This window comes from Pelmatolapia mariae, linkage group LG5 (genome assembly GCF_036321145.2).
Source record: "Pelmatolapia mariae isolate MD_Pm_ZW linkage group LG5, Pm_UMD_F_2, whole genome shotgun sequence".
Classification (NCBI taxonomy): domain Eukaryota; kingdom Metazoa; phylum Chordata; class Actinopteri; order Cichliformes; family Cichlidae; genus Pelmatolapia; species Pelmatolapia mariae.
In genome coordinates, this window is record NC_086231.1 from 1,953,886 (window position 1) to 1,977,161 (window position 23,276).

General features: G+C 44.3%; 1 protein-coding gene across 9 annotated transcripts in view; it reads left to right on the top strand.

The window, feature by feature from the left end:
- pcbp4 (poly(rC) binding protein 4) overlaps window positions 1–22,608 on the top strand; it is a 186,907-nt gene extending 164,299 nt beyond the window's left edge. For 8 of the 9 annotated variants that reach the window (XM_063473306.1, XM_063473307.1, XM_063473312.1 and 5 more), the window contains 2 exons: window positions 11,290–11,459; window positions 13,865–22,608. In XM_063473306.1, the coding sequence (XP_063329376.1) occupies window positions 11,290–11,459; window positions 13,865–14,300 (606 nt within the window). In that variant the 3' untranslated portion in view covers window positions 14,301–22,608. Of the gene's footprint in view, window positions 1–11,289; window positions 11,460–13,553; window positions 13,762–13,864 lie in introns of those variants that run through there. The other variant, XM_063473315.1, reaches the window with a different exon arrangement.
- The last annotated feature ends 668 nt before the right edge of the window (window positions 22,609–23,276 follow it).

The following is a 23,276-nucleotide window of genomic DNA, read 5'->3' on the forward strand; positions in this document are numbered from 1 at the left end:
AAAGTGTAGCGTGACTCCGGCCGCTAATCTCCTTCTACCTACACGAAAACACACGCCTACAGGTCAGCTTGTGCTCACTCCTACACAAGCTTCCTCCTCCTCTTCAGCGTTTCTCCTCCTCTCAGCCCTCAGCCCACTCCGGCTTTCTGTGGTTTTGAACTGCTGATGTTATCGAGAGCTCCTCCTCCTTCGTTATTGAGCTAGAACAGCAGCTTTACAGTGTGTAACGATGTTAGCGCGCACGTGATGCTGAAGTCGGTCGGTGTGTTTGCATTCCCCGTTTGTCCGAACATTCAAACTCCACCCCAACCTCCAGCTGCGGAGATGAAGCTTCTTCTGAAAAATGAAATCTGCCTCTTCATACCTTTATATTTCTGTTGCTTTGTCAGATGTAAACATGCAGCTCCAAACTTTGCAGAGATTTGAGTCTGAAATTGTGCGGTTACAGTTTTTGGTTGCTGTGAAGTGCTGCAGATAACACAGAGTGCAAATGAATGGTTTTAGTGGGCAGACGTGTGGGATACGCTGGCTTCAATCACACCTTCTCAGCTTTAATAAAGCTAACGAGTTGATATTTTCCCATCATTTCGAAAACGTGTGTTCAGTTCAAGGTTGCGTTTATTACAATTTGTACATCTGTATTTTTCATACTGGGCTCCACAGACACTTTTTTTAACTTCTAGTCTTTTATTTAATTGAAGTGCTTTCATAGTTTTGAACTACACTGAGAGAAAAATGAATCATTGTAACAGTTCACCTTGTAATTATGGCATCAAATATGTACGACAGAGCAGGAAGTTTACAAAGAACTGGTTTGAAGGTTTAACAGAGGAACGACTCAAATGTTCAAACTGACTTTAAGAACTGAAGATGACCTGGTGAGGAAAAATAACTGATGGCCATAAAACTGTTTACATTTTAATGTCGTTATTAAAACGGTTCAGATTTTATATCATGTTTTGTCAGTGAAATGAACACCTGGACCTGAAAGGGTGTTGCAGTATATCATCAGCTGTGTTCTCCCATACCCCCCCCCCCGGCTGCTGGCCCCGCCCCCACCCGGTTCCTCTCTGTGAGCGGCCCTGCAGAGCTCCCAGTGGCTTTTTTTTTTTTTCAGACACTTAACAGTTCAGTGTCGTGCTCAAGGACGTGTGACGTTTGATGGACGTGTCGACTGTTTCGAGGTCAATGCGGTGACCTTTTGTTCATACGACAGCTTCTGGCCACCCAGCCTCACCCCCTCCCCCCTCAGACTCCCCCCTCAGCCTCCGTCTCAGACAGTAATTCGTCCAGCCTGAGCTCAGCTGTTTGATGCTTCGCCCTCTCTTTGGTTTGGCTGTGTTTACACCCCACGATCCAGCTCCAGCCACAGCTCTCATTAAGCTGTTTACATGCTTCTGTAATAGGAGTCCGATCATTGGCTTACAGCTGACATGTACTTTGTGTGAGTGTTCAAACTCAAATGATAAAAGGAAAATTATGATTCGTGTAAACAACATAACGTGACTCAGACTGAGCTGTGGATCTCTCTCTGTGGTTTACCAGGTCAGGATTAAGTTACTCAAACACACTGAATGTGTATCAACAATGTTTTAAGCACCTGGATGAAATGTCTGTCCGTCTGTCTCAGTAATGAGCTCATTAGAATTTGGTGCTCAAAGGTCAGAGTCTGTGACCTCAGACATTAATGCTGCTCATTTAGTCCGATCACGACAGTTTTCTGACTGCTGTTGCATCTCTTATATTTGGTGGCATGGGTCTGTTTCTGCGACCTCACTGCCTTTTTCATGCACTTCAAGATGGGTTGCAAAGAGGCTTGCAGATAGAGAGTACCTGTAGGGAGGCTAAAGCCTCGAATGTAACCTGTTGTGGAAACTGGAGAACCAACGGCTGACTAGTTATTCCTGTTAAATCCTTTGAAGTCTGCTGCCTGAGATGAAGTTGGTGCCTCATAATGGACGTTTTCTGAAAAGTGAAGCCAGGCTGTATGTTAAGCATTTAAAATATTTTAATATGTTTTCAAATAAGACAAAGGATTGCATTGTTTTGAATCGATATTGAGGTTTTATAGACCATGTGACATTGTCCATGATTTTGGAGAATCACGGTAACAATGTATGCTGAAGAGACTGAATGAACAGAAGTGATGGACGTGTCTACAGACACTTTCCTGCTACTCTCCGAGTTGTAGTGAAACTGTGAAAAATGCAACACAAACAGGAAATGGGGACATGTTGCTTTTACTTTGAAATGTCTTTATTTCCATTTTTTAACTTGTAGTTTTTGGACTTTTCTACTCAAATCTGAGGACACACAAGATGTTTTTGTTCTTCTGTGCCCTACGTTCCCCAGGATTGAGCCACTGCCCTTCTGATTGGTAGATGACCTGCTCTACCTCCTGAGCCACATCCACCCTCTGTTGGCAACCAGACCAAACACTTGGAGGTTTTTGGTGCAGCTCTGTCTTTGTAATCGATTTCACCCAGCGAGAACCGCCACCAATCATTTTTCCATAGCAACCAGTGGTTGTGTGTCTCTGTGCGCGTGATGCGACCTGAGAAACTGCAGTCGTGTGCTCTAGTGTTGTTACGTGAGCGTTTTGTTCATTCATCGTTAAAAGATGCTCCATTTTTTTAAGAATCTCGAGCTTCGTTGCAGCAACATCCACATTTCAAACATGGTCTGCTGTCACTGCTACAACTTTGCTTTCATTGGTGAGACATAAACACACTCGATAGCCTTTATTCAAAGTCTTTACATGTGAACTTTCATTCATATGGTGCCAAATCATAACGGCCACTCCAAGACCCATGAACTTAAAGTGCAACTTTGGTGGTGGAGGCACTAAATAAATAAATAGGTGGTGATTCTAGCTAACACTCACAGCCAGGTGAAGTGAAAAGCACCGGCAGCCTGGTGGCGCTGCAGTGTTCTGGTGAGACACTTTGGATTTCTCTGGATGTTTCTCTGACACGTGGCACCCACGTAAACTTTGTGTAGCTCTTTCTGCTTTTCTGTTCTGGCATTGCAGAGACACACACAAGGTTGCATCTGTCATTGATTGGCTGGAACATTTGATGCAAGAGAAAAGAGTCACAATGATGTCAGCATTGGGGGAGAGCTGCGATGGTGGGTAGGAAGAAGTAAAAGGTCTCTCAGGAGACTCAAATTTGACTTCTGATTGGAAGCTTTCGACCTCGTTTCACTTTTTCTCTTGTCTGTTGAGGTTTAAGCACAAAATATCGCAACTCAGTGAGATCCGTCTTGCTATAAACCCAAAACATTTCGGCACCAGTACCAAAGGGCGCCTTTAAGGTTTAACATGAGGATGTTCTGGCACTCTCCGATGGCAGCAGCCTCACCCAGCAGGACGACAAACGCTGCTGAAGAACATGACAAAGACTCCACCTGGACTCCAGACTCACCACATCCAGTCCTTGTAACCTTTTAGGTCACGTGTTCATGCCCTGAGCTGTTGTCAGATGATGTCAGAGAGTCTTACAGCATACACAGTGTGAGGCAGATGGTTTAAATGTAATGGCTGATCACTGCATATCCACCAGTGATACCAGACCTCTACAAACTGTCACGGGGCAGCGGGCTACCTCTTTTTCACTCTTGTCCACTTCACGGGATTAAGGCTGCTGACCAGCAGCAACAAGCTGACTGTGTGTGCTCAGCATGAACATTTATAAAAAGCACCAAACGCTGGTTTAGATGTGGCTCACTAACTATCTGCACGTATACGGTGCTAAATAGGAGAATGTGAGCGGGAGGAGCCCGAGCACAGCCAGCCAGTGTGTTTTTCCCATTGACACAGTGAGAGTATATATATTCCCTTTTTCTGCCTCACTTGACTCTTCCTCCACTTTGCCTCTCTCGCCATCCATCAGCGAGTGTTAGCCAGTCATTCAGTCTGTCACACATCGGCTGCTTAGAGCTGCCGTCAAAACTCTGGGTTAAATACAGCTCGCAGTGTGTCAGCAGCTCTGTCTGCGCACGCACGCACACATTAATATGAGGACAACAAATTCAAGCGAACCCTTTACATCAGGGATGATTAATAGGAAACATGCTCTGCGTCTTCACAGTGCTTCACTTTAAACGTCTGACATCCTGTGAGCAGCTGGATCACTTTAAATAACTTCAGTTTAAAAAGTCGTAACAACTGATTTTTTTTTTTTAAACAAGTGAATGCATCACAGTTCAAACGAACTCCAGTTTACATTTCCCTGTACGAATCATTCATATTCATAGTGTGCATACTGAGAGAGCAACGTTCACATGGCCGGACGGACGTTTCTGGACTGTCACTAACATGTCGGCTTTTTGGAGGCCATGAGTGACCTGATATCTGCCAATCAGTGTTCAGCAACATCCAAATGAAATCCTTGAATTTCACTCCCTGAAACTGGAGCTCAGTCTTCTGAGATTATCTCTTGGGCTACGTTCACACTGCAGGCGAAAGCGCATCAAATCCAATGTTTTTGACCCTCTGCGACCCATATCCGATCATGGTATGACAGTGTGAACGACACAAATCCGATATTTTTCAAATCCGATCTGGGTCACTTTCTTATGTGGTCCTGAATCCGATACATATCTGATGTTTTAGAAAGCGACTGCTGTTTGAACGGTCATGTCGCATTAAATCCGTCTTTCACGTCACTGACACAAGTCAGACGCCAATTATCAGCTCTGGAGAAGCGCCCAATAAGACATCGCGAACGCTTCCTGGCCATCCAGTGTAGATGTTAGTGAAACTGTTGGGAAGACAACGTTGGAGAAATGTGAACATTTTATTTGTACTGTATAATCTGCAGATTCTGACAGAAATCTGCAGATTATCCTTTGAAGCACCGCTCCTCTAAAACAGCAATAAGGATCATTATTAGGTTATTTACATTATTATGTAAATAACAAAATAACTTAAAGCAAAATTGGGAAACGTAAAGTCCGAAGTCTTTATATTAAGGGCCATCAGTCAAACAATATTGTTTGCTCTGGGTCTAAACAGAGCGCGTTGTGTGTGACGTCTTCTTTTGTGCATGCGGGCCGCTTTGAGGCTTCACACTAGAGCGCGTTTGCTGTCACATTTTATTTGTAGTGTGAACAAGCAGACAAAAAAATCGGATTTGATCAAAAAATCGGAATTGAGCATTAAGACCTGCAGTGTGAACGTAGCCTTAGTACCATTAACTCCACAGCAGCCATATTATTGATCAGATAATTGGATTGAAAAACCTCCAGAGGTCCAGTTCAGGGACTCCAGTAACTGAGGGAGGCTAGCAGCTACTGCCCCCTGTTGTCTGCTCTAAAGTTCACGGTTTTGACGCAGGAGTCCTTGGGCACTGACTCACTGCTGGAGCCTCGAGTGGACATTAGAGGAACTGCAGTTTTTGGCACTAGTACCTTGGCTCAGTTTTGCAGCTCTAGAGGTTGCCCCTTAGCCGGTGACTGAGAGGTCGAGCAAACTACAGTATAAACCTGCAGATGGCACTTCGCTCTCCCGATAGCTCGATCTTATTTTTGTCCTAGTCAGTGCTTCTGAAAAAGGCTGATATGTAGCTGCTATCAGCCTGCTGTGATCTGTTTATCAAGAGCAGTTCTTACATTTCTCCCGAAAGGAGGGAAGATCTTTAATATCTGCTTGTGAATACAAAGATGTGCCTGTGGATGGGATTTAAATTAGCAAAGGAGCAGCAGGTTCATTCAAAGCAGTAATTATTAGTGAGGAGGGTTAAAGATGAGATGTTTCTGCACCTGGATAATAGTCTGTGATGAGGGCCGGCATTATTAAAGAAATAACAGTATTTTTATCCACGCCTCATTACCTAACAGGAGACTTTTGATTTCTCCTGAGGAATTCACACAGTCGTGTTCAGTCACACTGGCCTCTCTGTGGATTCAGCTCGAGAAAAGAAAAACAGGAGCATGAGGTCATTTCTTTCCTGGAAACTCTCCATCTCCATTCTGACAAGATAATCAACACCTCCGCAGGTGCCGTCACCTTCCAGGTTTAAATGAAGTCGCAGTTTCGAGGCCACTCAGAGCCTCCATTCATGCCTTTGTGTGCCGTTAGCGTGTACAGACTCGTGCAGAGAAACACATCAGACGTGCAGCCCCGCTCTTACGTGTGCGCTGACGACTGGCCGGAGAGAATAAGACGCACAAAAGCACACAGCAGAGAGGAGCTTAAGACCCGGCGCATGCAAGTGTGTGATATGTTTGTGAGTCACTGAGCAGGGCCAAGCAGAGCAGCTTAATGACATCCTATAGCTCACAGTTAGCGATTTAACAACAGCAGTCTCCCCCCTCTCCCCTTCAGTAAACCTCTCCAAATTACAGGGGCAGCAGGGAATCGCCCAAAAATAGCCCTCGCCCTGTCCTCGTCCTCCCCTGCGCTTCGGCTTCAAGCTGATTTTACCCACCAGCTCTTACATAAAGCTGCTCGCTGGGGAACACGGCATCCTGTGAAAACCACACATTTCCAGAGCAACCAACCTTGGAGACGGAGCAAAAAACAAACCTCGTCTCCCCAGTCGCCCCGCGCTCATCCTTCCCGTCACGTCATTTTTATTTACATTGAAGATCAAATATGAGCAATATTTTAAGTACTCAGTTTGTGAGTTAGGTGTTATCAGTGGTTCGGGCACCGTACCAGACAGGAGGCTTTCCACTTCCCAATCGTTCGAAGTCTACATTTAGTCCAGAGTTTTGGCATGAAAGAAGGAAATCCCTGGACCTTCCCATTCCTGAAAATAACAGCAGGTCTTTAGCCATCAGTATACTCACCGTGTTGGTCACATCATCACTGCCACATTCATTAAGGTTCGGCGTTATGGCGCAGGTAGTATTCGCCTGAACGGCAGGTGTCGTCACTCAGACAACACTTTCACATCAGTGCAGATATAAGAGGAGGAGACGTCAAAGCCACATGCAAAGAAATTGCTTTGTTTCAAGTTGAGGCGTGCATGACCGCCACCACGGCTTGCATCCACTTTGTTGTTCACCGCATTTTACCAGGAGCTGCATGAGCTGCATGGCTCGAGACTCGAGGTGTTCAGTCCTTGGTGCGATTGGCTCGTGCAAAGGTAATCACACTCAGCCCAAAACACCCTGACTGACTCTATTGGAGCAGGTGGTGACGAACTCCCGAGGGGTTCATTCATGGCGTGAACGTGATCCGACCCAACTACCAGGTGTGTGCTGCAAGTCTGAGCTAAACGCCTTCCTGTTGCCAGGAGTCAGTACGGGCTGTCGGCGAGCTGAAACATTCATGTAAATTCTCCATGTTATCCATAATGCCAGAACTCAGCACCTCCTTCTTGGATTTACTTTTGGCACAGAAGACATGACCAAAGAGCCTCACAGGATGAAGGCCAAGTAATGACAAATTTCTTCAAGAAAACATGAAAATAACACAAACCAAACAGAAAACATAAGGTGTATTATCCACTGTGAAAAGCCGTCTCCGAATCTGACGAGGAGGTTTATGTAATAAACACGGGGCCCAGGCGTCTCCGTCACCTTCAGACGAGCAGAGGGTCACGAGTTTCTGGTGTGAAGAGCTAGACTTTAATCTAGACGAAGCTAAGCAGCTGGTTTTTAGGTCCAAGTCTACAAGTGCTGAAAGCTACAAAGAACAAAATGCAGTGATTTTAGTTCTTACTAAGTGAGTCATCACATCACTGAAGGCTGTCACAGAGCGTGCAAGTGTAGAAGTATGAGCCTGGCTCCACTCGAGGTTGTTAAAAGGGGGTTTTTCCTTCCCACTGTCGCCAAGTGCTTGTTCACAACCATAGTCTGATGGTTGGGGTTTTCTCTGCATTATTGTAGGGTCTCTACCTCACAGTGTAAAGCACCGTGGGCCAACTATTGTTGTGATTTGGTGCTATATAATAAAAGCTGAATTTAAGCTAAACTCAAGGGAAGCAGGCTGATAGCAACTCTCAGGTTAGCCAACAAAAGAAAAAACTAAATTATTAGCACCTCCCTCGTGCTTTACTCTCGCGCTGCTCCGTGTGGCAAATCGAGCGCACCTCTCTGCGTTTCGAACACGCGTCACAACAATTAAGAGGAGCCGAGGGAAGCTCGGAGAGCTAAGCAGAAGTTATTTGGAGAGGAGAGGATAACGGCTGCTGAAGAAAGAATGCCGTTGGTTAAAAAGAGAGGTAAAACGACTTCAGTGGTGTGGAAACATTTTGGGTTCGCGGAGTCAGACGTGGATCAAGTAGACATAGTGTGGAAACTTTGCTACGGTGTCGTAGCTGCACCACAGAGCAACACTACAAATTTATTCAATCATTTGAAGACCGCTCACAAAGTGACATACAATCAAACAATGAAGGAACATAGAGAACAAACTCTTGACAACACCTGCTTCATCCTCACAGACTTCATTCACGCTACCCTGTACAACGCGACTAAATATCCCACCAGCTCCCAGAGACACACACGCGGTAACGTTTTCCTCGCCAAAGACCACTGCTCAATTAACACAGTGAACAACCAGTATTATGCAGTATTTTGAAGTTCACTAAACATAGATGTTTACATTTTTCATTTATTTTTTATATTGCAAACATTTGCACTGTTATCAGTATTTGCACACTATTTTATATTATTTTTTGACATCTTTAAAGCCATTATTCAATACATTGTTATTGTTAAATAAATATCGTCAAATAATCGAGATCTCAATTTCAGTGAAAATAATCGTGATTATCATTTTTGCCATAATCGAGCAGCCCTAGTCTAACCAATAAGAAACGTTTTGCAGTTTTTCAAAATAAAAGTGAAATTTTTCTGCGTGTCTTCATGCTGACTGATGACCCCTGATGTACGAACATATTTAACCAGTATTCAGTGAGTCTGGCACAGACGTCTTCATCCACAGGTAGTCACGCACTTGTATGACTTTAAACTGTGTTAATACCTGTTCGGCAACCAGAGATGGAGACATTTAAAGGTTAGTGTGTGTGTACAAGTTTTCCCTGGATATCTGCCAGTCTGCTGGTTGTGACTCACAGGAGGACGGTAATTATTCAATGAGCACGTTTGTGAGGTCAAACAGCGGCTAAGAGGGATCTCACGCAAATGGTTGTAACCCGGTTGTCATTGGCCAGCACTTTGTCAGTGTCTCTAATGCGCGTGCGCACACACACAGACACACACTTAAATTATCAAAGACCTTTCTGAGAATAGCTCTCTACATTGCAGAGCAGATCTACTCACTCTTTCGTGCACAGAGGAACAGAAAGAGGCCGTTACAGGGAGGCAATAAAGCGACGAATGAGATGAAGGCAAAAAGTGACTAAAGGGAAGCTCGGGGTCGTTAGTGGATTAAAGTGAGAAGCCGAGAGGAGCGATGAGTCATGCTTTAAAAAGAAGAGGATGGTGGTGGCTCAGCAGAGAGAGGAGCTTCTGTCCACATGTCAAACAGAAGGCTGCTTTAATCCGAGGCATTAAAGGAGATGCTCCTGATGGTTCATCAGTGCTTCAAGTAATAACCCAAACTTTCAATTACATGGAAATCCATCCCATATAAATTCTGCCCATTTTTAGTGAGTTGACTGATACAAGTGATGCTTTTAAAGAATCATTGTTTCCAGTTGAGTCTGCAGCTTGTTTTTCAGACAGCATTTCTCCATTTTATAGATTGACCAGAATCGCGTCTTATGGCTTTAGATGGTTTTGAAGATGCGCTCTGGAACGGGAGGAAGACGACAGGAAACGCTCCTCTGCGTCCCGCCGTCGTTCCCGTCAAAACGAGTTCGCTGAAGTCAGGACTTCAGAAGAAACTTCCTGTCATAACAAGTCATTAACCTGAAATGATACATATACATAATCTGGTAATATATGAGCAAACAATTCACTGCAGATGATAAAGTTAATCAATTATACATCTTCTGCTGTGATCAATTTCAGGCCAATCAGCTGTGCCGAGGGTTAATTGGTTGTTCATTCTTTACCAGTTTCCACAGTGGGCATCATATTGGTGTTATGTTTTTAATTGGATGACACCAACACCCTGCACGCTGACATTAGTCTTCATTATCTCCCTTGCATAACTTTTATATCCTCCAAATACGCCTGACCTCGTCTTTTCCTCATTTTTAGAGCTTCGGCTGGAGCGGAAAGGACAGTCTTTAAAATGTTTTGTCTAAAAATATTCAGAGCCAGGCTTTGGTTTGATTTTTTTATCTGTTCCTTAAAAGGAAGCAGGTGATCTAGGTTTGTCACAGGTCCGAGGAGCTTCTGTTTAATGGCTCAGAGGAACTTTATAGATACTTTACACGAGAGTTGAAGAAAGGAGTGATGGTTAAAAGTAAAAAGCAAAGGGTGGCACAGTATTCACAGTTAAAATGTGAAATGTGAGTACTCTTTACTTACTGAGAGTAGCGCTCGTTGTTCATCTGTTCAGAGCGCGCTGCACTTTTACCGTGCCAGCTGTGTTTCCTCCTCTGGAATGAACACAAACTTTTTGTAGCTGGAAACCACCCAGTCTGTTCCAGCCCTGACCTCTCAGTCCTCGTCTTATAATTAGAATAAACAAGTCTTGTAATTACAAAATCTTTCAGATACCTCCCAACTTTATTTGCCTTCTTAACTGCAAAAATGCATCAGACAGAAGAGTTTCATTTCTTATAAATTTAGCTCCAGATGCATAGTTGGCACCGTGCAGACGTAGCGCCACCTGACAAGCCTGCCGTCTTAAAAAAAAAAATAATGAGACAGATTTACTGACACAGAGGTGAGCCCAGTAACTACCTGTCTGTGGTTACTGTGACACCTACTGTGTGACAAACCCCCGCCGAGACCAGGATAGCTCACACCAGGACCCTCGCCGAGCTCACGGCAGGCAGATGAGTCAGAGTTCACCACCTGGTGCTGTCCCATATTATTAGACACCAGCAGATAACAAGATGGAAGGACGGACACGCAGAGAGGCCAGAAAATAAACTGAAGGCAGAGAACGAAGGCTGGAGGTTCATGTGGGGAAGTTAGAAGGTCTAAGAGCCGTGAGTTTTTTAACCCGTCACACCAGACGTAAAAGCAGACTGAGGGTCTGACAGCAAGTGCAGGGAAACATGAAAAACAGACCTCAAACTGGTACGTAAGCTGAGCTTCCAGTTCACATGCTGCCAACAAGTGAGAAAATCATCACATTAAGGCTCACAGACAACCAAGTGCTTTGAAAGTCTTTGCATTTGCCACTGTCAGAGTTCACTGAAGCCACAGTCCACCTTTTAAAGCCTCTAATCTTCATCCTCTCCCTCCTCACAGCTGATTGGCTCAATCATCGGCCGCCAGGGCACCAAGATAAACGAGATCCGGCAGGTATCGGGGGCTCAGATCAAGATCGGCAGTCAGATCGACAGCACCAGCGACCGCCACGTCACCATCAGCGGCACGCCGATCGCCATCAACCTGGCTCAGTATTTAATCACTTCATGGTAAGCATCCGGAGGAAGAGGCGGGTATGAGAAGCAACGAGTGCTGCAGGAGAGCACGAGGCGTAGAAGTCTGACAAACGCCTCACATTAGACAGCTCCTTCTTCCCCAAATCAGCACTTTGATTCGCTGCTTTATTAACAGCAACTGTAGGTACAAGAGTCAGGCTGTTGTCACGCCACAGAGAGAGAGGTGTGTCATTACCCACCAAAAATTAAGGTATAGAAATGGCAAAAGGCGAGCAGGAAGTGCAGCAGTTGAGCAAATGTAAATGAGTTTGATCCTATCGCCAGTTAGAGCAGCGTCGCAGTGTTCTCTCCTCTGCCGTGCATGCACCGTCAGGTACATCTGCAGGATGCATCACATGACAATTACTGGCTGATAAAAAAGAAATCGAGCTCTATATCGAACGCAGTGGACACATCGGTCTCGCCTTCTCCTCGCCATTTAATCAGAAATATAAGCGACATGTGGTACGCACCGCCAGCTCACTTTAATACAAGTAACCACCAGCATGAATATGCAAATTGGTCATTGGACTCTGGATGAAATTGATATTTGACTTACCACTCAGCCTGCCACCGACAGCGGGGAGAATAGGCAAGTGACACACACATAAATACTGACAGCTCACACACACACACACACACACACACACACACACACACACGGGTCAGCCTCGGTCAGTCTGAAATGTCAGGTCAGAGAAGGTGAGAGCAGTCGCTGGAGAATCCCCGACAAATTTGCTCTTTTCTATTATTTCTTTAATCGGTTACACACGGACACGGCGATCTGCCCGAGCTCATTCAATCTCCGTCCTCCCTCGGCGGGTCGCTCGCAGGTTGACGGGAAAAAGATGGAACTCAGACTCCGGCTTCTCTGTGGAGCTTTTCTTCCAACACGACCTGCACCAAATTATAAGCCATCGTCTCCCACCTGAGCAGTTCCTGCGCTTCTTTTTTGGAGTTGTTTTCTTCTGTAGAAGAATTCTGAAGCTTTATGGTAAAGTTACTACAACCTGAGTTTCTCCAGTCTGTGGGAGAAACGCATCTTTGTGCTCACGGGAAAGGTCGGGGGGGGATGTGGAGCTCCTTGAACAGTTAAACAGGTCACGATCACGTTCACCGTCACCTCCTGCGTTTATTTAAATTGCGGCATCACATGGAAAAGCTGTAGATTGCACTGCGCGACGCGGTCACGGTCATGATCGCTCTGATGTGAACGGGACTTGATCATTCACGCCTTGGAGCGCGCTCCCTCGGGACCTCTTATGCAATCAGGAAACCCGTCGAACACGAACCCAACGAGACACAACAAGTGTTTCCGTCCCTATATTCAGTCAGACCATTTGGCCTTTGTTGGTGTTCCTGTGCACTCGGGAATGTTTAACAGTACGTTTCTAATGCCGGGAACACTCCAGCTTCATGTTTGACCTGCTGTCTGATAGTTGCATGAACTTAAACACATTTACCTTTAATAACCAGTGAAATAATTGTGTTAAAAGCAGAAAAGCTGCAGTTTGAATCACATTTAGAGTCTCAGCTGTGCAAATACATGCGATAACATTCAAACACAAAGACAGGAACAGTTGCTGTGCAGCGTCGCCCCGAGGCAACTACAAGAAAAACTCAAGTATTCAACATGCGAGGAAATAAAATAAAAACCTAAAAATACTGACACACACACACACACACACACACACACACACACACACACACACACACTTATTTATAGTTCATGTCATTTTAAATAAGATTTTTTAAGCCAGTGTATTTTGGAGTGAAAGTCCCGCCTTTGAATGATGCTTGTTAGTGATTCAAACAGCTGATTGGATTACGTTTTCAGTTGGTTGCACTGATTTAGGAAATATGAAGAGGATGCGGGGCTGCGTGCCTGCCCACCTCTCACTGTTTTATGGTGACTGATGCTAAAATGTGCAGAACATTTCTTTTAGTTAGAAAACATGAGGTGAGAAGCTCCCACAGAGATGAGCACAGACCTGCACAAAGGATTTCTTTCCTGTTTTTGAAGCAGCGTCCTCTCTGACGGAGCGTCCATGCTAATTTCTCTGATGGTTTTGTTCCCTCCTCCCTAAGCCCCCTCCCAAGCCATCACCCCAACTTATACAGCACACCCCCCATCTGTACAGCGAACTCCCCTACAATAATCTGTTGCAACCTCCAGCCAAACACGCCCGTCTTATGATTTGAGTTTTGTCAGATTTCCGTTGGTTCATTTTTACAGATCCTGTTTTTTTTTTTTTCTTTTCCGTTTTTACTCTGATTTTTTTTAACATGTCTTTTATTTAACCCTCTAACCCTTCTCCATCCAAAATTCCCTCTCCTTGACCCCCTCCCCTCCTCCACCCTCCTTCCCCCCCTTCCCTCCCCTCCACCTCCCCCTCCAGTTTAGAGACCGCCAAATCCACCGCCCAGTCCTCCTCCATGCCGTCTCCCGTTGATCTGACCATGAGCTTCACCCAGCCCGCCCCCCCTGCCTCCGCCTCGTCCTCCTCCTCCTCCCCCCTGGCAGCGATGGGCGCCGCACTGCCCCACGCTCCAATCCTGGGCGCTCCCTACGCCTTCCCCCTCTCCAGCCTCCTGGGAGTGAAATCCATCCCCTACCTGGCACTCTCCACCCCTCCCACCTCAGCAGCGGCAGCAGCGGCGGCGGCCGCAGCAGCCATCGGGGCTCCGGTGCTACCAGCCTCAGTGCAGACGGCAGCGGCAGCCGTTCCAGTTCAGGCTCACGCAGCGGCGGCCCTGGCATCCTACACGGCCAAGATCTCATCCTCAGCCAATGGAATGAAGAAGCCGGAGAGACAGAAGTTTGCGCCGTACTAAACAAAGAGGTAGCTCCTGGCCGGGTTTAGATGTTAAGGGCCGTTTTTGGTTTTTCTTTTAGCACATTACTCATTCACTTGTTTGCCTCTCCACCTCTTCTTCTTCTTCTTTTTTTTCTGACTGCCTAAAAGAATCAAAGTGGGATCGTTGGAACATGAATGATGTTGAATCATCCATGGAAGGCGTGCACGGCAGCAAACAAGCTTTTCTCTTTGGCCGCGGGCTTAGTGACGTCAAAAGTTTAAAGCTTGCAGTTCAGCTAAGCGTGACTCTGCGCTGTGGTCATAACCAAACCCTAAACCAGGGGCACAGCAGGTTCGGGTCTTGGACAAGTTTTTGTTCCATCACGTCTTCACATTGCGAGCAGTTCAAAGTGTTTAGTCGGTGCCGGGTCTTTTATTTTGGGCCCAGCTCTTTACCGGCTGTCCTGTGTCCGACTTCCTGCCCTCCTCATATGCTTTCTGCAGCTTGATGCGGCTTCTGTCAAGAAATAAAAAGACCTGGTGCTATTCTGAGTGATGTGGAGCAGAGACCTGCTTCTCGGACACTTGTGAAACACTCCACGGTGGATTTACTGGGATTGCAATCATTGTCCTGAGTGACCGCAAGTAGCTCTGGTTGCTACCCTGGTATTGGAACATTGTGCAACCAGGTTGGGTGTATTCCCAGGATAAACCGATTTGACAAAGTCTTGGAAATCAAGGGGAAAAATAACAATTTTAACACAAGTTTCCTCAAACAGTGTTTCTGGGTTAAAATCATTCTGCTGTTTGTGTGGATCAGCAGCTATAGACCAAATAAACAGACCAGTGTAAAGTTAGCTACATAACTAAAAACCACGACTGAGGGTCTTATTTACCGTCATAAAAGGATCGGGAGGACGACGGTCTCTCAGCAGATTTCACCCAGTTTCCCTCAGCACTGACGACTTGCATGTCAGACAGCATGTTTGTGCAATTAGACCAAAACCAACTGCCAAACATGACGTATGTGTAATTTTGCAACCAGTGTCATGTTACCAAGGTGACAATGCACCAACAAGATCACTTTTAAAAATATAACTGAGCACTATTGCAAAGGCTAACTCAACTACACCTCGAGCTAATAGGAAAAATCCCCAAAACAGAGCTGCACGCTCTCTGTAATTCAAAAGTTTCTTATTGAATCATAAACGCCAAATAATTAACTCAGAACCTGCCGAGGGACTCTGACAGACTGCAGCGGCTCCAGTCACGGCTTTCAGAAATCAAATAAAGGAGGATTTCTGATTGTCATGCAGATATCCGTCTCAACTCCACAGAGTGGGAAATAAATTAAAGAAAAACAAATACAGGATGACGAATAACACTCTTCACCTTGCTTCTTTAACCTTTTTATATACGCGTCTATCCAACAGCTTTTTCTTTCTTTGAGTAGCACTTTTAAAAACAAAGTTTCAGAACCTTCGAACACCTCAAAGCGAGGCATGTAGGACCAGAATGAAAAACACCAAAAGCAAAATAGGACAATCCTGTACAGCAGCTCTCTAAGGCTGATGGCTCACCACGTACAAACGACTCAGGGTCAATGGCTCCTCAATACTTCACCTGTCACTCAAACACAGACACAGCTGGAAAAAGTTCAGGAAAATAATTTTGCTACACACTCAGACAAACCTATGGATGCTTTAATGTCTCTGTCCCAGCCCGGATCCCGGACAAGCCCCCAAACGTTAGTTTTCCCAGTGGATGGAGGCGAGTAAACTCAGTTTTTTTGTGTTATTTTAATAGAAAACCAAGCAAAGATGATAGAACAGTGCAAACTTTAAATTCATCCACTGATTGTTTGTGAGCACCACTGCAGAAGCAGAACTTTTACTTCAGATACTTTGGATTTGATAATACTTGTGTAATTTTACTTTGCATGGATTTTGAAAGCGAGACTCTTACTTGGCTCGTCGTTATTCCACATCCGACCACATAAAAACAGCTTTAAGGATGTTCCAGTCTGCTCCTTGATGTGGAAGTGTTCTTCTTGTTGTTAAATAATTTGAGACATTAAAAGAAATTCATCTATTTGTCTGATTTTTAAAATTAAAAGTCAGGATCAGCAGGTCTGAGTCATCATTTTCCAACAATCCCACTTCTAAAAGTCCACCCCGACTTTATTTTTCCTCGTGTCTTTTTGCAGCTCGGCCCTTTTCCGAGTTCAGAGGGTTGGTGGGTGTTTGCAGCCGCTGATATTTAAGGTCATTTGGGCCACAAAGCCTGTAAAAGCCATAGAGACTATTCTGCTTTCCCCTCCTCGTCTGTGTCCTGCTCTTTTTGTCCCCTGCTCTTCGTCCTATTGTATACTCGCATATTTATTAACTATTGTGGAATATTCCCTCAGAGTTTATAATCACTGGTCACTAACACTGAGCTGAAAACTCTGCTTTTGTATACGATGATGTCGACTTGTAAATGACTATTTTGCGTTTGCTTCCTGTCTGGTTTTTCCTTCAGTATTTGTTGTATAGTTTTTTTTAAAGACATACAACAGATTTAAAAAGGTTCTTTTTTTGTTTTTTGCATATGTTCTCTTTCAAAATGTGTTGTTTAAATTATTTTTTAACTTATTGAGAGGAGTATTACAGTTTTAGAAGAGTTCATTTCCCAACATGGCTGCAGGTAAAGACTGTAAAACTGTATTTTAGTTTCTGTATGTTCTGTATGTAGTGTGAACAAAACTGATTATTTTCTTTTTGGGGGATAAAAAAATATCACTGTACCATTATTGCTAATAACCGGGTGTTTTTGTTAGAAGAGTAGTGTTTTCACTTGTGAGCTCCAACTGGCCATTTTATGTCTCTCTCTCTCTCTCTCTCTCTCTCTCACACACACACACACACACACACACTTTCTAACTGGGATATCTGTTTATAAATGTCTGCCCTGCTTCTCAACTTTCAGCGTCCACAGAACTAGAATAAAAGAACTGTTTTTTAAAATGGGAAATCTTTGAACGTGTACAGTGAGGAGCTTTGGAAAAGCCAGTTTCTGATAGCCAGACGTTTGAAGTCATTACTGGGTGAGTACCACAGATCGATAACCCTGGCAGCTCTAAGCAGATATATCGGGGACACGCTCTGATAAGGAGGCCGAAATCCAGCTCGGCACCAGGAGTCGATCCATCCGTCAGAAAGTACCGAGTCAACATTTTGTCACATGCAGTTGAGTTTTAAGTGGACCTGTTGTGTGCTTTTGCTCATCTCCTGTTCCTGTGGTGGATGCTCATATTAAACATGACCAGAGTCTCTAATGATGAGCTCAGTGCGAGTACAAGTGTATCTAATCCCTGTGGGCCAAAAGCTCAGGCTCAGAGTGCTCTGAACACTCTTGGCTCTCTGTGATGTCATTTAGAGGTGATGTCCCTAATGTAGTCATTTCACAGTAACTGTCTGTGAGCCAATTAGAAGAAAGATGGCTTGAAGGTAGACAACAGAGCAGCGTAAACAGACTGAGCTTCCTTTTTTTGCTTTGCGTTTTTATTCTTGGACTCTGCCAGACTAGCTTTGCATGATTCAAAGTTCAAAACAATCCTGGTTTACTTCATACTTGGTGCATCACCCAGGGCTGGACTGGGACAAAAAATTATAGGAAAAGCCATAAAGCCTTTGAATGAAAACAGACGCTGTTGCGACAGTGATGTACACTGTCTTGTTAGTATATGTATGATTTCTATACATTTTACATCAAATAAAATCTTTGGTTCTAAGATTCAGATAATTATTTAATAAAAGCGAAACATTTTAAATGAGAATAAGAAAGAAAAGTATTTCTTTGTGCCCCCATTTCCCTGTTAATGCCCTACCTGGCCCCCTGGCTAAACTTTGCTAGACCCGCCCCTGCACAGTTACCAGCTGTCAGCTACATAGAAAAGGATCCTGGTGTTATTTGTCTCTCAGAAACAGTTCATAACTTCAACTCATTCATGTCACCTAAAAGGTAAACCTGTTTCTCCATCAGCTGTTCAGCTCTGATGATTCAGTAAGGACATCTCCTGGTTTCATCTTCATGTTTCCCTCTCACCACATATCCAAACCGACATCATGAGCAGCAGCTTTACAGCTGTGGCTCCAGCAAACATCAGCTGATACTAGAAATTAATATTAAATAAATTCTAACAACAGCTGATCAAGCTTAAACGTGCCGCTGTTGTTTAGCGCGACATCCGCTGGTTTCCTCTTTCTGGTGCAAAGTGGGCGATAAACAAACGAGAGAAAAGCCGATCAGCTGATCATTGATCAGTTTCATGATTGAAGTAGCAACAGGAGGGAGAGGGGGAGAGAATGAGAGAAGAAGAGGCAGCTGTGCAGCAAAGACAGAATAAATCCAGCTTTGTGTCTTTTTTTCATTCTAGCTAAAGTATGGGACAAATCGCGTTTCTTTTCACCTCGATACGAAACGCGTAATATTTTCTCTGAATACGAGACGATTTCGTTTTTTACGGGACGGTTGGCAAATCTATTTTATTCATAAGGTTAGTTAGTAAAGTTCTCTATCAGTAACATCATAGCACCCGCCCAGCTGTATAGAAACTCCGTCATGCTAGCTAGCACGCAGTACGAGTTATTGTAACTGATTGTAAAAAGTCAGCACAACAAAAATAAACTCCACCTAAACTTGGTTTATATCTGACCCAGATAGACTGCAGCTCATAACTTCTTACCTGAAGTTCAGTTCACCTGACACTCGGACCGGCGGCCGCCTCGGGTCTCTCCTCCTCCTGCCTCCACTTTCCCTCATCCACCTGCTGGCCTCTGTGGAAGCTCCGCCATAGCCACCATCAAACAACTGAGTTATTTTTACACATCGACCAGCATCTGGCCAATCCACCACCTTTCACTGTTTATACAGTTACACAAAAAAATAAATAAAAAATAAAATATCATCGGCCCATAAAAACGAAAAATCACCATCAGGCATACCGGGCAAATGGCCAGTCCAGCTATGGCATCACCTCAGCTCATCAACTGTCTGTGTTAGCTCCTCTCCCATTGGTTGCCCCTCTGAAACAGAATGTGTGAACAGATCATGTAAGGACACACCCCTGTATGACATCACAGGCAGTCTGCAGCCGAGCTGTGGGCTCACAGAGATTACTGTCCATACACTGACCTCATTAATAGAAACTGATCGTGTTTGAATGAACGCCCGCCTCTGGAACAGAAGTATATGAGGGAGAGAGAAGATTTTTTACCAAATCTGAATTCTGAATCTGGATCCAGAAGTTGGAACAGATTCCTCTGAGAACAGCTTCCTGTTGTAACCAAAACACCATCAGAGCTGAGTCAGAGTAAAGATGCTACGCTGGCTGTGAGGTTCTCTACAACGAGCAGGCGTGTTATAGACAAACTTGTGATTAAAGCAGAAGTCAGTCGCATTAGTTTTACTCTGATGATCAACTACAAAGTTTGCAGACGCGTTTCCAGGAAGCTAATCAGTACCGATGACCAAAAATATTGAAGTGTAAGGTCATCCATCCACAAACATTTAGATGATCAGAGGCTGTTTATCAGAGATGGACGTAGCCACCTGAAGCCTGAAGCTGAACGTTTTCACCAAGTCGGTGTTTTGAAACCGGATAGTTTAACATTGGTCTGGACACCAGTTTACAAAATGAACATCATGTGTTAAATCCCATTTCAGATTAATGTTCAGGCCATCGACTCGTTGGGGAAGTCTGAAGTCACGACAGTATGAGAGCAGTCGCCCCCTGCTGGACATTATACGGTGCATCTTTTATGCTAGTCTGTGGCAGCGGCTGATGAGATCTGTTAGAAATGTGTGAGTGTGCTTTTTGTAGTTCTGTGGCAGAGCTTGTGCAATTTTTAAAAAGTTTATTTGATTTTAATTTATTTTGTTCAGATTAAACTGACGCCCAGAGTGTCAGAGACTAATGCTGCATGTTTGATTGGCCTCACTAACACGCACACAAACATGTAAATACACGCAAATATGACCATGAAATTAGTGTAACACACACAGGCCTCGGTCTTTGCACTGGCAGTGTGAACTCAAAGCAATACTAAACAGAGCCGTACGAGTAGCTACACATTGCAGAGCAACAGCAGCGGCTGATCTGGGTGTGTGTACTTTCCAGCTGTAACAAATACATCAACGTTCAACTCGATGGGGTGTCGACGCTTCTCTGTTCCTTCTGTTTGTTTCTAAAAAGACTGATGACGATGATGATGTGGTATATTTAACAAGCTCACTTATTTTTATAAATAATGTTGATGAACTGAACTGTGGACACCCGTCTCCTCACATTCGTCCTCTCTACACTCAACACTTTTCTTTTTTTCTTTAACTTTTGTCGTCCTTGCTTTTCATCGTCCACGTGTCCTTCATCCATTTGCATGAGTCTGACTTGAATTGATGTCTATGCAAACTCATCTCTGTGCGGTTCAGCTCTGAACCCTGCGTGGGTTCACGCGGATGCCGTGCTGCTAACGTGCAGCTGAAGTGAAAGGGCTACAGCGGACTACGGCTCTGACTGGCAACGCACCCGCCCTGAAGAGTAACTGACAGACTCTGGTACTCTGAATGATGTCTGGAGGGGTTCTTTACATTTGGGGCACCAAGTAGAAGTAGACGAGGGATGTGCAGGGAAAAACAGGAAATATTCCTCAGTGCACCGTAAACGAGGCGGAATCAAAAAGTTCTGAGAACATGAAACTCGTGAACCGCCCTCGATTTGAATTTAGCTGATCTTTTCTTTAAGATCATCTTCTCGGGGCTGTGCAGGCAGCTGCAGACCTCAAACTTCAGCTTCACTTTGAAACTGGAGTGAATTTCATGTCGAGGATCATCGCCTAGCTCTGTGGCTTTGAGCGAGCGGTTTCAGGTGAAACCAGGAGGATGATTTTTCCCTTTAGTTCCCTTCAGAATTCACTCTGAATTAGTTCCCCAGAGTGAGACCATCCACGCAGGCGTCTGCTGGAGAGAGAACACAAACAGGTGCTCTGCGGCCATTTTGGCTTTCGCTCACCGCCTGGACCACTCACCAAATTCGGCTTGTTCCAACACGTGTGAGGAGATCCAGCAGAGACCTGGTGAAAGGCGACAGAGAAGATGACTCGCCCAATCTAAATCATGTAGCACTTTTCATTTTCATGGACCTGTTCTCAGAACTTTCTGATCACCACACTGAAAGTGTAGAGAGTCCCCGTCATAGTTAGCCTATAATATCTCCTGCATGCTTGTTTACTCCACTAGTTTTGACATTTTTAATAATTTAGTCATTTTGGTTCCCTTGAAAAATCCCTTGAAGAATGCACTGATATGAGCACATGCAGAGTCCCTGTCTGTGTCCAAGTCTGCTTTAAAGTAAGAATTTTAACCACTTTAATTTAAAAATGCAAACTTTTATTTTATTTTTATTTTTTTTTATTGTATCCTCATATTTCCTCATCAACTAAAAAAAAAACCCAGATGGAACCAAAAATTATTCCATTTGCATGAATATGAATCAGCTTTTGGCCCATAACAAAAAAATATATTAAAAAAACCCTCGACATCATTTTAAGACACATTAAAAGAGACTGAGCTGAAGAATAATTTGTGCCAGATTAATTTTTCCTTTAACAAAAAACTCATTTTTGCAGTAATAATTAGGAGCAGACGTGTTGAGTCCTGGAATCTTAAACACAAAGATCAGAATCCACAGCAGCTCCTTAAATTAACTTTTGCAAAAAAAGATTTATTTTCAGGAACACCGACGCAGATTTTAGCTGAGCATCCATCCTTTGAGGGAGACTTAATTCCACCTCTGCTCTGAAGTGAACATTAACAACACATTCTTTATGAAAACATATTTTTCACTCTTATTAAAATTCAAAGTCTGTAACGTTTTTCCGGAGAGAAAAATCACACGTCGTCAGGTCGCCTGGGAAACAAAAACAGAGACGCGTTATTGCTCTTCGGGGTGAATGTGTTGGACACTCAGACCGTGGAGGCGGACGTTCCTGCGACGTGCTCCGAGACTTAGTCGAACACGGAGATGAAGCTCGCTTCATAAAAACGCTCTCGTCGGAGGCTGTACGACAAACACACACACGGCGACACGCTCGCTCACCCCGAACCCACGGCTGAACGGTTATGAATATTGTATTGCACTCGAACATGAAAAATCCATTATGACGACATATTCTTCCATCTTTTTGGTTTTCATTTCTGCTTCCTGTAAAGACGGGATGTTTTGCTCTTTGTATATCAGCCTGATGTGTTTGTGACTGTTTTCTTTCCATTCATGCCATGTTCTAATAAATTAAACCCACACTGAAGATGAAACTGTCGACTGCTTTCTGCTTTAAAACTGATGATTCTCTGTGCATGACTTTAGTTTTAGAGTGCACACCTGCAGGGCAGACGCGTACACAGTGCATTTATGCACATCTGCAGGTGTGTAATTATCTAAAAAGCAGTCACAGATGAGTATCAGAATATAAACTGCACAGTGAGGTTGACCTCTGACTTTCACCTTCAAGGCAACGCCTCGTTCCAGCAAACATCTGATAAAGCTGCATCGAGTCTGAGAAGGCAAAAAAAACCTTCACACAAAAACAAATATGAAGACAAAACTTCAGTGAACCTTCAACATGAAAGACGCCATCTGCCGACACTGCGTCCACAAATGACTGCACAATAAGTCATCAGTGCAAAGCTCAGATTTACAGGGAATCACTGACTTACATCAGTTTTCTGCTGCGTCATATGAACTACATGGCTGATGTACAGTACTGTGCAAAGGTTTTAGGCAGGTGTGAAAGAATGCTTTCAGAAATATAAATGATTGTTTACTGGCCCCAAATGTATTCTGAAGCAGGACAACGGCCCCAAACATACAGCCAAAGTCATTGAAGTACTGGGAGTGATGGTACGGCCCCCACAGAGCCCTGATCTCAGCATCATCGAGTGTGTCAGGATTACATGAAGAGACAGAAGGATGTGA